Source organism: Poecilia mexicana, unplaced genomic scaffold (assembly GCF_051168715.1).
Source record: "Poecilia mexicana isolate PSO_F unplaced genomic scaffold, ASM5116871v1 scaffold_20, whole genome shotgun sequence".
In the NCBI taxonomy this organism is placed as follows: Eukaryota; Metazoa; Chordata; class Actinopteri; order Cyprinodontiformes; family Poeciliidae; genus Poecilia; species Poecilia mexicana.
This window is the reverse complement of record NW_028263389.1, coordinates 2,468,755-2,484,113: the sequence shown is the minus strand read 5'-3', so window position 1 is coordinate 2,484,113 and position 15,359 is coordinate 2,468,755. Positions and strand designations below refer to the sequence as shown.

The 15,359-nt window shown below is 43.1% G+C and overlaps 1 protein-coding gene across 1 annotated transcript in view; it reads right to left on the bottom strand.

The window, feature by feature from the left end:
- Nucleotides 1-15,147, bottom strand: part of jcada (junctional cadherin 5 associated a) — a 31,060-nt gene extending 15,913 nt beyond the window's left edge. Inside the window, exons 1-2 of the mRNA XM_088001305.1 lie at nucleotides 14,821-15,147; nucleotides 605-1,120 (exon numbers count right to left, since the gene is read on the bottom strand). Of these exons, the coding sequence (XP_087857431.1) occupies nucleotides 605-978 (374 nt within the window). The 5' untranslated portion in view covers nucleotides 979-1,120; nucleotides 14,821-15,147. The remainder of the gene's footprint in view (nucleotides 1-604; nucleotides 1,121-14,820) is intronic.
- Nucleotides 15,148-15,359: the final 212 nt, after the last annotated feature.

The window sequence follows — 15,359 nt, the reverse complement described above, 5'->3', positions numbered from 1 at the left end:
AAACACAACCAAAACCAATAAGTAAAACACACACACAATCAAAACCATGAATAAAATAGATTAATTTTGTCTCTGTAAACATAATTACCCTTCATAAAATATTAATAATTAGTATAGAAATTACCAAGCTCATTTTAATTTATGTGATTAACTGAATAATTGCTTATTACAAATATCAGATCATAATCTCCGCCTTGCTCTCTGCTACGCTACAGCTCCCCATAACAAAGGAATGCTAAAGCTGGTTAGCTTGGCTGCTGATGATGATGGTAAAAACTGTTTTCCTGGAACAGTACATTGTTTCTCCACCATTAGCACACTGAGCAACGCATGCACGAGCATGACTGACAGCGCTAAGACCCTCCTCTTGGCTATGATTGGCTGTTTCTAACCGAGTGGTGCATTCCTGCAGATGGCAATTGGATCACAGGGAGGAGGCAGAGGAGCTCTAATTTTTCACAGATATCTGTCTCATGTTATACTGTCAGGATACGGTGGACAGTTTTAACAAATATGCAAATAAAAAAAAACACATTGTTTATGAAAATCACGTGCAGAAATACGTTTTTACAGTACAGGAAGCCATCGCAGCATCAGGTCTTACCCGCTGTCCGACGTCAGCGACTCCCCCAAGGAGTGGGTGTCAGTTTGGCCCCGGTTCTCACCGTCTCGTTTCGGCTGGCTCCCCTCCCTGGGTTCATTGTTGTTGTTGTTGGGGCAGCCGCCGACGTACACCTGGGGCTGCCTTGTTCCGCCGCTGTTCCCCATGGCCGACGCGGGCCCCCGCTCGTAGCCGTTCACTGTCCTGGGGCCGGACCTGTTCTCCAGGATTTCGTGGTGTTTGCTGTAGGACGGCGGCGAGGACGAGGGTGGTTGACGGGCGGATGACGATGCGGGGACTGGCGTAGGGGTGGAGGAGGCGGCATGTCTGGGCAGTTTGTATCCATGAGAGATGAGGAGGTCCTCCACGCTGTACATGGTGGCATTTGTTTCTGCTGGTGCTGGTGTTTCCCCCCACCCCCTCTCTGCCTTTAGGAAGGTAGCTTTTCAAGGCGTCTCCGCTTCTTCCCTTACACACACCGGCAGGATTACCGGCACAGCTGCACAGCAGAGGCCATCACTGGGAGAGAGACAGACAGAAAAGAGGTTAGTGTGAACACACTTGAAGAGAGACAGAAGGAGAAAAAAAAAGGTGAGGGTAAAACTATTATCCTCGCTATCCGTGTCCGAATGTTGTCAAGACCTTTATGGAAATTTGAGACAACGGGGGGAAAAAAGAAGGCGCCACGACATAAGTGAACCCCCGCCAGCCCCCCAGCTGTTCCTCCATCTCCTCCTGCTCGGCATCAACGGCTGCAACAGGAGTTTCAGAGCCTGTGCTGCTGCGTTAAAAAGCAGGGCCACTGTTTGCGTTTGGATTCCCACAGACTTCCAGCTGGTAGCAGCATTCCCAAGCCCATGTTTTGCATCACCAAAACTGCTGGAGGACAGTGTGCCTCTTGTGTTCACCTCAGCATCACTAAAGTGTGTCCGCAAGCAAGAGCCTGTGCCCAACTCCCACGACAAAGTGGAGCTTGTTCAAAGCGCTGGTTGGACTCCGTCAGGGCTGCCCCCTTGTCCCTGATCCTGTTTGTGAGGTTCACGGGTGGAAAATTAAGGTGTAGTCGCTGAGAGGATGGGGGTCTGGTTTGAGACTTTAGGGGTTTCATTTTTGTCCTTTGCAGATTATATGGTTCTCTTGGTGCCTTCAAGCTATGACCCTCAGCACCCTTCCACTGCAGCTGAGTGTGAAGGGCTGAGGTAGAGTGAAATCATGGTTTTCAATCAGAAAAAAAGAAAGGTTAACTGCTCTGTCCAGGTCATCCTTTTCCTCAACTGGAAGATTTCATGTATGTTGTTGTCTAGAATAGAGCAAAAAAAATTCAAAGGGTTCAGTTCAGGAGGTTTTGATGTTTCATCAGGATCCTTCCTGGTTGCCTCTCTCCTCTGGTTAGTGAGTGCCTTACAATGTGGAAGTCATTGGGGGAGAGGAATGTCAGTGTTTCCCCAACTGGAACTTTTAACACCCATGAACCAAATCTCAGATTTAAGAAAATAAATAAATGGAGGATTTTCCATACATGCACTCAGCCAATGGGTTTCCCAGCAGGATAAGCAATAGATCTCAATTTTTGTCCAATTACAATAAGGGGTTCACACCTGATAGTCCGGTAGACTCGGTTCGATTGGGGACCCAAATTGCAACATTTGTTACATTTTCAGCTGGTGTGGTTCGCTTTCACAGTGCACTACGTCCAACCAACCAAACCTTTTGAACCTCCTCGCCTGTGGTGACGCAGCACCAAGAACTGCTAAAAGAAACCACAAAAAAACAACAATCATGTTGCCAACTCCATAGTTTTGGTGCCCGACTTTCTGACCATACAGACACTGAGATTAGATGGAAACTAAGCTGTTATGTCACGACAGTCATGAGACCATCATACAGTAACAGAGGCTGGCTGCTGCATCACTATCCAGTGGATAGTGTATCCACCTGGATGATACGAGTTACGACTACGTTGAATTTCTCTTTGGGATTGATTCAGTGAATTGAGTTAAATTGAACTGAAATGAATTGAATGACTTTCAGTCTCACATCACTGGAGACATCTCTTAGATCTGGTCCAGACTTTGACAGGAACGTTGCACCCAGTGATTGTTTATCAGTCTTTCCATTGTAGCTTTGCTGCTGTGCTTGGGATCATCCACATGAAGTTTGCTGCTCTGGTAGAAATTTCTTCACATGCTTGGTGATGATCACTTAAGTGAATAAATTAGCAGCACCTAACTACTACTTCCCCTTTCAAATTCTATAGAAAGAGCCAAGGACTATTTTGTATTTCCACAAATATCTTTTTCCATTTTAGGGCTCCATTTTTGGTCAGGGAATAATAACTGTGCGGAATCTGGTGTGTCAGGCTACGACCAGATCTTTTTTTTTAACTTTTATTAAATACATCCTCATATGTAACACAGTAGAAATGAAGAGTGTGTTAGAAGAACATCTACTGGAACATTTTCTTTTTCAATTCTAATTGAAAACAATTGCCTTATTAAAGGCAATTGTTTAATTGTTTATTAAAGGCAATTGTTTGCCTTTAATAAGGCAAACAATTGCCTTATTAAACAGGAGAAAGTTGAAAAGGATTCAACTAAAAAAAATCTCTTCCTACCCATTAAATAAAGCCAAACAGTAAATGTTTTACAAAGTCATAAATTATGCATACTCCCCTATGCACCCCGCCCCCCCAAAAATGACAATGACTATTATCTTGAAGGACTAATGAATGATTGCATTAGGGATACCCAGTGTGCATCCTCTCATGATGTAATGCCCTTGATGAAGTCATGCTTGATGCCTTGTCAGAGGCAGAGATGCTGCTGCAGCCCACTCATTCATGCAAACATCCTGGCTGTCCTCAATAAGAAACGGCATAAAAGAAAAGCGGCGTGTGACTCGCTGCCAGAATCAAACGCCGCGCAGACGGTTTTAAAGCCAATCACACTGGGATTGTTAAAAGGCAGAGCCAAATCGCTTGTTCCCCCCACCCACCGCCCCTCCACCCCCCATCTTTTGAAAAAAACAGACGGCTGACGCAGCCTCGACAAAATGTATTCAGCTGCAAACTGATTAGCATTTGTTTTGCTCGTCTGTGTTTGTTTAGCCATCATAGTCCGATACAGGCAGAAAGAAACGGAGCTATAAAAAGCCATCTGAGAGGCCAGCATGGCTCCCTCGTACCTGAACCCCGGGACAGCCCGCTAGGTGATTAGGTGATTAACGGGATCCGGCACCGTGAAAACGCCGCTCCCTTTGTGTGTCTGGCTCTCTAATACGATTATCTCTTCTTCTTTTTTTCATTTAAAACCTTAAACCTGTTAGTTTTGGAGGATTGACTCTTGGCGCTTAGCCAGTTAATACTTTTGTTGAGTTTAACTCTTCCCGTTTGTGATTTGAGTAATCCCCTCAAGAAGATCCCGGTTCGGAGTTTCCAAGGACCTTCCTGTTGAAGCAATGTCAATGCTAAAGAAAAAAAAAGAGGGAGGAGCTGCAATTAATTTGCTTATGGATGAGTGCGCAGACATAGGATGCGCAGCGTTTTACTCATCATTATTTCCTGAACTTCATCTGAACTTGTGTTGGGTAAAAAAAAATAAAAAAACATGGTCGTGATGCCTTTGATCTGACATTATCTCATGGAAACGCTACAAATGGCAGTAACAGATCATGAAAAATAATAATAGTGGGAAAAATAAACACTGAACTTGATACTTTCTCCTTGTCTATAGAAATGAAATTCAATACTAACTGATGACCTATAATCAAAGATATTCCAAAAGAAGCACCTCATGATGAGTAAAAGCAAAAACCTCTCTAGACCTTTGCGACCTTGTTGTTGTAAAGGCGTTTTAATTGGTTCCAAAAATATTTCTAAACTTCTGAATGCTCCAGAGACTGGAAGGATCATCATCACACCTTACACAGGTCATGACCAGGTTCTTCTCACAAGAATTTTGACAGAAGAGCCAAAAGAATGATTAGAAGAGCCAATGACAACTTCCAGTGAGCTTTAAAAACATCTGGAACTAGCAGGGACAGTTTCTCAACCCAATCATTGCACAAATCTCCACTGCTGAAGGAAAACTGAGGAGAACTTGGTTTCAAGATTGCTTTAGAACATGTGAATAAGCAAATGAGATACTAAAACTAGTTATGTCCCAATGAGACCAATTTTAACTCTTTTGGACATGTTTGGAGGATGAATCATCACCCCAAAAACACCATAGCAACAGTTAAGGTTGGAGGTGGAGAAAAATATCACAGTGTGGGCTGTTTGTCCAACATGGAAAGTAGAAGAAACCGAATCTGGTTTGGTGAAAGGAAATAAAGCTAATGGCCCAGTCAATCTCCCGACTAAATCACAACTCAAAATGTTCAAAAGACCTGAAGGTCAACATCAGAGTGCATTTACAGGAGCACCAGAACCATTTAGATTTAAATGACTGTTTGTGTGGAAGAAAGGGTCAAAATGACAGTAGCATTTCATCCAACGAGTCTCTCCGAACAGGAAATGTCATGAGGTTCTCATGGCCAAAGAAGCCTTTGCCTAAGTACTGAATACATTTCAATAAGTCTGTTCAATACTTTCACCATTCCATTGTTATTGCACATTGGACTAAATTCAGTTGATTTCTTAAATCATTCTGTCTTTAACTGAGCCACATCATTAAAAACACAGTTTGGGTTGTTACTTAAATCTGACGCGACTTTCATGTCAACAGTCCCATTAGGATCATATTTCCTGAAAAAAGTTGAGGTGTTCAATATGTATTTTCCTATCCCTGGCTGTTGAAAACTTTCTTCAGTTTAAATTTAATTTCAGAACGAGCCGCAGGTTTGCTAGCAGTAGATGAGGACTATCATTCCAAACAGGAAAAAGCTTTAGGTCACCTGTCCTTAATGTTACCACATATCAACCTGCTATAATCAGGGTCAAACAAAAGGTCACAACAAAATAAATGTAATCTACAATGAAAACTATTATAACCCTGGTTCTAGTTCACCGCCCCTGGGTTTCCCTCTAGCCGAAACCCAAATCTAAGCCACTTACCCCCAGAGTCATCACTAAATGAGGATTATCTCCAATATCGGTGAAAGGTTGAGTATGTCTTCCTCTAAAAGTTGAGCTGTTGTCGTACGTCCCGTCCACCTTCCCTCCTCCCCCCTCTGCCAGAATACCGCTAATGCCGTTACACAATGGAATTACCCGTTTTATATCAAATAAAAACCATGATTCATGAAACAGTCCGCAACAATGGCCAGCTTTCATTCCCCAAAACACAACAACATTGTGTTCCTCTACAATGCCCGCTTGTGTGAAAAGACACCACAGCCATCCGGATTTGGCATCGGGGAGACAAAAAAAAAGGGGGAGGGAAACGGATTGGCTGTGTTTTTAATGATACGGCTCAGTCAAAGACAGACTGATATAAGCATATGGATAACACATGCAGCTACGTAAACTAAAAATACATCTAACCATATGTGGGGCAGCAGCGTCCTTACAGGATTCAGTAGGAATGGGTCAAATGAAGGGTTGTCAGGGGTTGTTAGGTTGATAAAAAACCAGGGAAGCGGCGAGGTTTTGGCTGAACGTTTGAAATGTTTTGCCCAGGCTGCAGGGGTATGACAGGTTGCAGGTTGACAGTTTGGTGTCAGCTCCTTATTCCTGGCCCCGGCAGAGACAAGGGGCATGGTGAGGAGCCCGAGGGGTGCGGGGGGCAGCCTGGGTAGGACAATGCAGTGCAGATGCCTAAATCAGGCCCTCGGGGGAGGAGCCAACTACACAGCAGAATTGGAGTTTGTGAGCGAACATCCGAGAATAGACTGATAACGCACATAATGTGGCGAAGGATGGCTGAATGATTTAACTCAGTGACGCTTATGTTGTCATATTGCATAAACTACATGAAAAGAGTCAAGAAATCCTGACTGAAGCTGAAGGAGACCGAGCAATGGATCTCAAAGGAATCTGATGTGATAGACCAACACACAGTTAAGTGAGATGGCAAAACTCTCGACTTAGACAATCAGTCAACAGGAAAACTTTTGATTGTACATATCTGTCCTTTATAGGAGAGTGGCAAGAACAGAAGTAATGTTTGAAGAAAGTATCTCTGAAACAATTAATTGTATTGATCGTGATGAATCAATTGTTGAAATAATCGTCAACTAATTTAATAATAGATTAATTGGTAACTAGAGTATATAGACTAAAAAAATAATTTCTAAAAGAATAGCATATTCAAAGTTGTAATTAAGCCAAAACTCTCCAAAATATATGCATTCTGAATTTAAGATAAAAATTATTTTATTTTTCTTTTTGTAAATAAGATCTACCCAGAACTCTTCAAGTGGCACAGATTTAGTTTCAAAATTTTTGGTTCAAATTCTAAAAAAATAATAATAATAAAAAAAATCTATTAAGCACCTTTTTGCTGTCCAGCTTTTACTCATTTAGTCCAAAAAGTAACCAACAAATCAGCCCTACGCTGTACTGATGTTCAGTAAAGCAGATAGGGCCGGGCTTTCCACATGTTGATGTTAGAGGTATTTTTATCAGCAGATGAATTCTTTGCTACACTACAAGAATTCAATGTTATTGCATATTAGGAAATTTTAATGAACTGTTTTCTCACTTTATTTTCTTAAAAGGACATACTTTAACACATTTCTAATATTGCGTAAAATAAGCTTAAGTGGTTAAATTTTTTGTTAGAATAATCAGTAAAATAATAATAATAGTAATTATTATTATTATTATTTAAAAAGTCATTGATTGTAACTGAGGGTGCAATCAATGCACAACTTTTTCACTTCTGATACGATACCAATATTGCAATTTTGAGCACTGGCTCATATGCAATATCAATGCAAATCATACATACTTTGGTCACTTATTTTGTACTGTGGAATGTCACAAAAGGCTTGGTCTAGTGATATTCAAAGTGAGAATAGTCAACAATAACAGCTAATTTTTTTGTCATGAGTGTTTTGATTTATTGTTGACACGCTAATTTTCAAATAACGCTTCAAACCTACCAAAACTGTCTATACTGTTAGTTTTGCTATTTCTCCTACTGTTCAACAAATGTGAAAATATTATTAATTACAGTTATTGTGAGCAGTTTATATGACTGGTGACCTAATTACAAACGTTTTCTAAGAGCAGCATTTGTGTTTGTGTGGCTACTATTGCTGTGTCATGCAGTCACAGCCATACAGTTGCCTAATAACCAAGAAGTAAATAGTTCTTATCACATCTATCATTTTCACAATAATGCCACAAAGCATTGTGATAAGAAAATACTGCTTTTCCAAAAATTAAATCTTCAAAATCAGGAAATTCAATGAATCGAGAAAAGGCTGAACTATAATAGACAGAAACATCTCAATATCTACCTGTGTAAAACTGGTAACGACAAAAACCAGAGTCTTACACCATTGTAATGTGATGAAATGTGAAAAACTAACTTTTGCAAGAAACTGTAAATCTATGCCGTTTTTAAAAAAACAACAAACAAAACAAGTACGTGCTTAAACACTGTCGCCTGGAACCAAAAACAGAGACAACAAGCCCTCGTTCTAAAATAACCTCAGAGAGCCGCGCCTCTTCAGCACATTGTTCCCGATCTCCTTGGATCTCTAAGCGACCAGAATGGGTGTGCACTTGGCAGGACTCTCGTGCTGCATCTGCTCGGAGTGTGCAGGCGTTTCTGAGGCATGACAAGCCCATCACACTCTGTGAGCAGCGCAGCTTGGAAGACTGTTTATCTACGTGACATCACCGTGTCCAGCGGATGGGCCGCCTCGCTTCCTGAGGAAGTGCGTCTGTTTTCAACTGGAGGGTTGTCGCAAGTGTTTCCAATCAGGGACTTGTTTGTCCCGAGGGGAAGAGGTCGGAGGCATGTTTTCTTTTCTGTTTTCTGAGGAATAAAGCGCCTGAAGTGGCTCAAGTCACATTTTACTCGAGTGACCCTGCGTTTTTTTTCCCCTCTACAGGTATGGCAGTGACTCAGCAGCAAAACGTGTGGTTTACCCAAAGATTCATGCGCCCTCTGGACACTTGCCATCCATCAAGAAAGTCCTATTGATCTCGGCAGACATTACAGTTTGGCACAGATACAGCATGACCTACTGAAGCAATGAAAATTTACCATCACATCAATCCAAGAGAAGTTAAATATAAAGCAGAGCTCACCACCACGTTGCAACCCCATGTGCTTTCTCAATAAGGCACGCCCTCCTAGACAGAGCAGCACTAAAGGCACCATGAGCTAACGAACAAAGGTTTAGCCAAAAAAAAAAAAAAAAAAAAAAAACACACCCACTGGCATAATTTTGCTAAACATACTCCGTGGCACCAGTTGTTTTGCTTTCATGAACGGCAGACAATAGTGTGTGGGCCGCTGAGATATTCCCTCTGCATCGCTTCGGTCCAAAACTTATTACAGTCAGACTCTACTGGCACAGAAATCAAAGGCAAGATGGGTTAGAGAAGAAAAAAAAAGGGGGGTTGGAGTCGGGGTGTGTTTTAGCGAGGCGGTGGGTGGGGTAGATTTATCCCACCGTATTCCAAAAGATCACAAGTCTGCAAGATTCATTTTAGGCTTTGGAGAAGCAGCCCAGTCTTGGATTTGTCTTCCAGGCTCAAGGCAGAGTAAAAAACAGAAGGATACTGATGATGTGACGGGAATTGTGTCAGTGGAATTCTCTTCCATTGTGCAACGAGGCTTAGCTCGGTCCAGCTCTTACGCAGCGATTTGACGTCAAGAGATTTTCTCCATCTGTGCGCATCCTAAAGGGGTGTGAAAGGCATACTGCATCTTAAAAGTGTGCAGTTCATGGTATGAAATTCACTTTTTTCTTACCCTTACTGTGAAATCTAGTTTGCATAAAAATAACAGAAAAAAAAAAAAATCTAAGGGAAACATAACAGAACAAAAATTCTGCCATAACCTAGCTCAATTAGTATGTACACCCTTAAACTAACTCTTTGTTCATGCACCTCTTCAGGTGATTTGAGCATTATATCTTCTTTAGCACAAAATTATCAGCACGCATAGTTGCTAATAAAGGTTCTCCAACTCAAATAGAATTTGAGGACATCTCTTGTCCACAGCTAACCCCGTAGACTTTCTGAAAGATTTAGCTCTGGACTCAATTACAACATTCCAAAACTTTAAACTTTCTCTTATATTTTTTTTATTTGGTTGTATGATTCAACTCAAACTGGTGCTAAAGAATCCTTCTTCATCTTTGGCTTTCTGGTAGACACCTGAAGGTTTTGTATCTAAAGTGACTGATAGTCGGAACTGCTCATAATTCCATTGAGCTATAAAAATATTAAAGGATGGGGAATTATGTATTTTCCAGTCACACAGTGCCATTTTATACTATAATCAAGTAGTGTGAATATTACCTTCAGTTGTTATGAAAATACTATCAAAAGAAACTCAAAAGAAATTTCACTTTGCATCTGATGCCTTAAAATTGACTTCTGTCTCTTTAAGAACCATCCAACACTCCTGCATTTAGCACGCCATCACAATAACGCTTGTCCATGCTATCCAATGATGTTTTCAACTGCTTTTAGGAGCGTGGTACTTTGCATAAGCTCAGTTCCTACAGGTGTTTGCCGATTGCTTCTGCTAGTTTAGAGGAGCTGTACGAGAGAGGCCTGACAAAGGGGTGCTCTGTGGGGAAGGAGTTTGGCTGTGAACTGAAGCTCCATAGAGAAGCTTTGCGGAAATAGGCAGTGCATTACAGGAACAAGCGCTAAGGCATCCCATAATGGCTGCCACGGAAGATTCAAGAATTCCTCAAACATAAATGAGAGAAAATGGTACTCTGAGTATGTGTTTGATTCTGTACCCACTGTACACATCCATGATTTACAGTGGGCATTGAATGTCTGTAATGAAGCCCAGTGGTATTATGGTCCAGAAATTTCAAAATGGCAAAGAGCAAAAGATTGCCGTCACCTGTAGAACACGACCAGTGCTTGGCTCATTCAGTTTTGATGTGCTGGATGATCAGGAAAACCGGCCAAAGCTCTAAAATGATTTAGGTTTAAATAAGAAAAACATGGGGGGTTTTTCAGCATAAACTTTTTAAGAACTGCTTTAACTCTTAAGTACAGATTATTAAGCATGCTAATCTCCACCACCACTCATGGCCCATAGGCTCCACCTGCCCTGAACTACTCCGAGCCCAGCGCCTGTTCCAGAGCCTGCCAAATGGGCTTCATGGTAATTAGTGTCTGTCAAGGTCTGGGGCTTTGCTAGAGATGACAGTGGCATGGTTTATCAGCCAGAAACAGTGTGATCAAAGGGGCAGCACGCTCTCCCTTTCTGCTAATCAGATGTGGACTCGGCATGCCTCCTGCTCAGCACCACGAAGGGGAAGGCAGCAAACAATCCGGCAAAATATGTCCATCCATCAAGAAAGTCCTCCCCAACACAGAACCGCACTCATGCCTCATCAGCAGCAACTTTCACAAATCGCAAGCCGACATGCTGCAAAAACAAGCATGTTACACCTGGGGAAACGAGAAAAAAGGCCACATGAGCGCATAATAACAAACAGACTGGACCATGTCGTGGAACACCGTTCCAACGTTGGAACGGAACGGACGAGCAGGAATCAGAAACAAACACCGCCTTGGTCCCCCCGTTCAACCAGCAGCCGGGATCCAACAGAATTTACGCCGAGCGGTAATTTCATGCCACTGATTCCGCCTCCTCCCACAGCCGAACGTCAGGAGCTTTCACACGTTTCTGGCTGGCTTCATCTGCCAGCGTCCTCCTTCCCGGCTGCGTCACCTCTGCTCTGACATCACCATGCGACATCAGGCAAGACCTCGGAGGGGGGACTCCTGTAGCCGGGCAAAACATTGCATGACTTTCAAAGGCTACGGCAACCCGGTGACAGACACACTTGTTCTACCGATGTGACACTAGCGATTGGAAAAGAAAGGACAAAGCTGTTTGCCGCTGTAGAAACCATGCACACTTATCATTAAAGAACTTATCTAGCTACTAGGAGCATTAGTGAAAACTGAACCCGTGCCATTCATTTCATAGTCATGGAGGGCCCCTCCAGTTTTTGCTGACCAGACCTTTTCCTCTCACTGCTGGAAGGAATTAATGAGCTTCTTCCCCTCCTAATACGCTCCCCATCCCAGCAGGCTCCACACCCTTCTTCCTTAGGGCAATTCGCAGGGTCTCTTGTTCCCACCAGATCCCAGGTTTAAGAGGTGTGCAAAACATCCCTCCAACAGCACCTCTGAAAAAGCCAATACTTCAATCACAATTTAATATTCAAGATGCCAACCCAGGAGTGCTGACGTGGGCTACATTTCTGTACCGGTTTGGCTGTTTCACTCCCCACCTTCTACAGCGCACTCTGGAGATCAGAAAATAATGTCTGTGCCGACATTTCTTAACAGCTTTTGATGTTGGCTCACTGAGCTGTGAAAAGTCCCAGTGAGCAGGAACGGATCACTTCTGGCCGATGTTAAGAGTCATACTGTAAATACAGAACGAAAAAGCCTCCTGTAAGTATCGGCTCTTTTATGAAAGCACATGTACGAGGGATCAAGTGAGAGGATGTGAGGAATGTTCCCAGTTACAGTAGCAGTACTGGAATAACCAAGTAATGGAACAGACTAAAATTATGAAAATCTGGCCTCTAGAGGTCCCCAAGGTTCCTACACACCTTCCATTTAAAACTCACACTTTTCCAGATTTAAATTGACAAAACACCGCAATCACCTTTATGTCCACTTAAAAAGTGTACGCTAAAAATAAAACAAAAAAAGGTTTGTTAACACTTTTAGTTGATCAGGCTTTGATTATGAAACCACAGACTAAGGATGGACAGACAGACAGACAGACAGACAGACAGACAGACAGACAGACAGACAGACAGACAGACAGACAGACAGACAGACAGACAGACAGACAGACAGACAGATAGATAGATAGATAGATAGATAGATAGATAGATAGATAGATAGATAGATATAAACAGCTAAATGGACAGACAGATGAATGAAAGGATGGACAGACGGATGGATGAAATAATGAGTCTGATGACAGATGGATGGATAAACAAGATGACTGGATGATGGAAGGATGGAAGGACTGATGGATGAATGGATGGTTGGATGTACAGATGGATATAAACAGTTTGATGGATGGACAGAGAGAAGGACGGATGAACGGATGTAGGAATGAGCTGACACTTGAATGGATGGATCGATAGATAAATCGATGAACAGATATACAGATATAAGGAAACATACAGATGGCTGAACAGATAGATTGATGGATATATGAACAGATGGAGAGATGCAGATGGATGAATGGATGGGTGTATGGAAGGAGAAACAAAAAGGTCACATTGACAGATGCACATATGGAGAGATACGACACTTCCAAGAATTCATGTGTTTTCTCTAAAAATTAACACCTGTTATCAACCGTTCTTCTAACCTTCAGAGGTGTTTGAGTGCATAAAGGTGAGTTTTCAGTAACAACCTTAGAAACTCAAGATGCTTTACTCAAGTCCTACTGTTGTAGATATAGATAGAAGCTAACATTATACTCTTTGACAATACAAGGATCAAAGTCTAAAAATATATACTTTTCCACGCTCCATTTTTCTTATTCTACCCTTATTTCCACCTAAAAAATATCTGAATAACACTCCAAGTTTTAATTGACTTCTTCAACGCCTGGCTCCTGAGTTACTGAGCCTTTGTAAACACAGATAGCCACTGAAGGAAGATCAGTGGCTATCTGAGCCAAGTGTTTTAGGTCATCCACCCTTGAGTGATATTTAAATCAGCAGCTAAATTCAGGGCTGAATTCCGGAGAACCAATCACATCTTTTAGCCGTTTCTCCACACTTGACAGCAGGATGGCTGCTTTAACTCAGCCCGCATGCAAGCGAGTGCATGTGGAGGAAGGAGAGGAGAGGTCAAGCATCATTATCACGCAAACATGCTGCAGGTGTGACAAAGTGACAACATGCAAACATCAAAGCAGCCTAAACTTGGCACACCGTTTGCCAGAGGCGGCTATTCAGCAGCTCATTTCCATCGCCATTTGGTCGCTCCCCCGCATCCGGCCAGAACCGCACGCGCAGCCGGGGCCGAAGGGGGTTGTCGCCGCGTCATTACGGGAATGATTGATGGGTTCGGGAGAGGGAGAGATGCTAACCTCGCTCTCTGGTTCCGTGGCAGGTCGGTATCTGATGCGGCCCCCCCGAAGAGGAGCGCTGTGAGCAGATGTGGAGAGATAGCGAAACTCCCTCTGAATATCCGTCTGAATAAGGTTTCAGCGAGTAAACGACATCCCGATCAGATCGACCAAAGTCATGAGTGCATCAGCGTATCGGAGAGGGTCCCTGGTTGAATTCGGCGTGTTGGTCCTCCAGCACACATGCTGTGTTTTGATGACAGCGGTGTTTTTTTTAGAACTCTGCCTCCATCACAGAAACACTGATGAGAGAGCAGGATACAAGGCAGAGCTGTTCCACAAGTTAAACCTGGATATCACTAACTGTTGTTTGGAGTAATTAAACATTAAACCCAACGAAATAGTGTTTTAAATCCACTCTCCAATCAGTGTTCAGTTTGATTTAAGTCTTTAAGCGTGAGCAAGGGGAAATAAAACCGCGTATTGTTTGAAGAAATTAAGTGTTTCTTCGACATATTCGGGCTAAGGCTAGCCCGGTTAGCTCCATCGGCAATCTTTAACCTTCAGCTGATGGGAGCGCGTCCGCAAACAGCAGCTGCAAGTTTCAGCTGAGAGAGAAACAGAGAGAGAGAGCGAGAGAGAGACGCGGGGGAAGAGACCGCCATCCTCTCCAGCTGGCGTCGCCTCCTGACGCCGCGTCTGTCCGGGGAAGAGACACGGTTTCATTCTCCGGAGGACCAGGAAAGGACAGCGAGTCAGGACACGCGCCCAGTCCGAGGCTGCTGGCTTTAACTTGTGGGGAAACCTCTGGAAGATTGTTGAAAGCAGAGCGAGTATCTGCCTCCATACAGCAGTAGCAGCAGCAGCAGCAGCTTCCCTCTTCAGTCGCTGCATGTGTCGTGACACGAGAAAAAAAAAAAAAAACATAACACACATACACGCGCGCGCGCAACCCCCCCCAGAAATAAATGTCAGAATACAGAGCGTAGCTCGACTTGGAGCTACTTTTACCTGTGAAATGCGTCGCAGCGTCGCCGCCTAGTCCCCAGCTTTCAACCCAGCCGCTGGTCTGGACGGACTGAGCTGAGCTGGGATCTGCTGAGGGAACAGCCCCTCTTTACTACAGCACAGCTCTGTGGAAACATCCCTCTTCTCTAAACCGGTATGCAGCTGGATTCTGCCCAGCAATAAGGTCACTTTACTTCCCGCACTTCAGGACAAAACCTTAAATGTATTTCAACGCACGCACAGCGCGGAAAATCAAATCTTGCACGATTTGCATACCTGACATGACATTGATTGATGTTGGCCCATACTGAGGTCGGAATTGCTTGATATAAAAAATAAAAAAAGTCACCTTCACTGCATGTTTATCAGCAGGGCCGATCCAAGATTGTGTGGGACCTGGGAGAATTTTACTAGAAGCCACCTTCAGTTAAAGGTGCGTTTTGTTTTACCGTGGCATTTTCTGAAGTCCGAAATAGAAAGGTAAAAATAAAAACGTAGGTTGTAACATGCTTCATGAGAAGGTTTTTGGCATGTTGGTACTC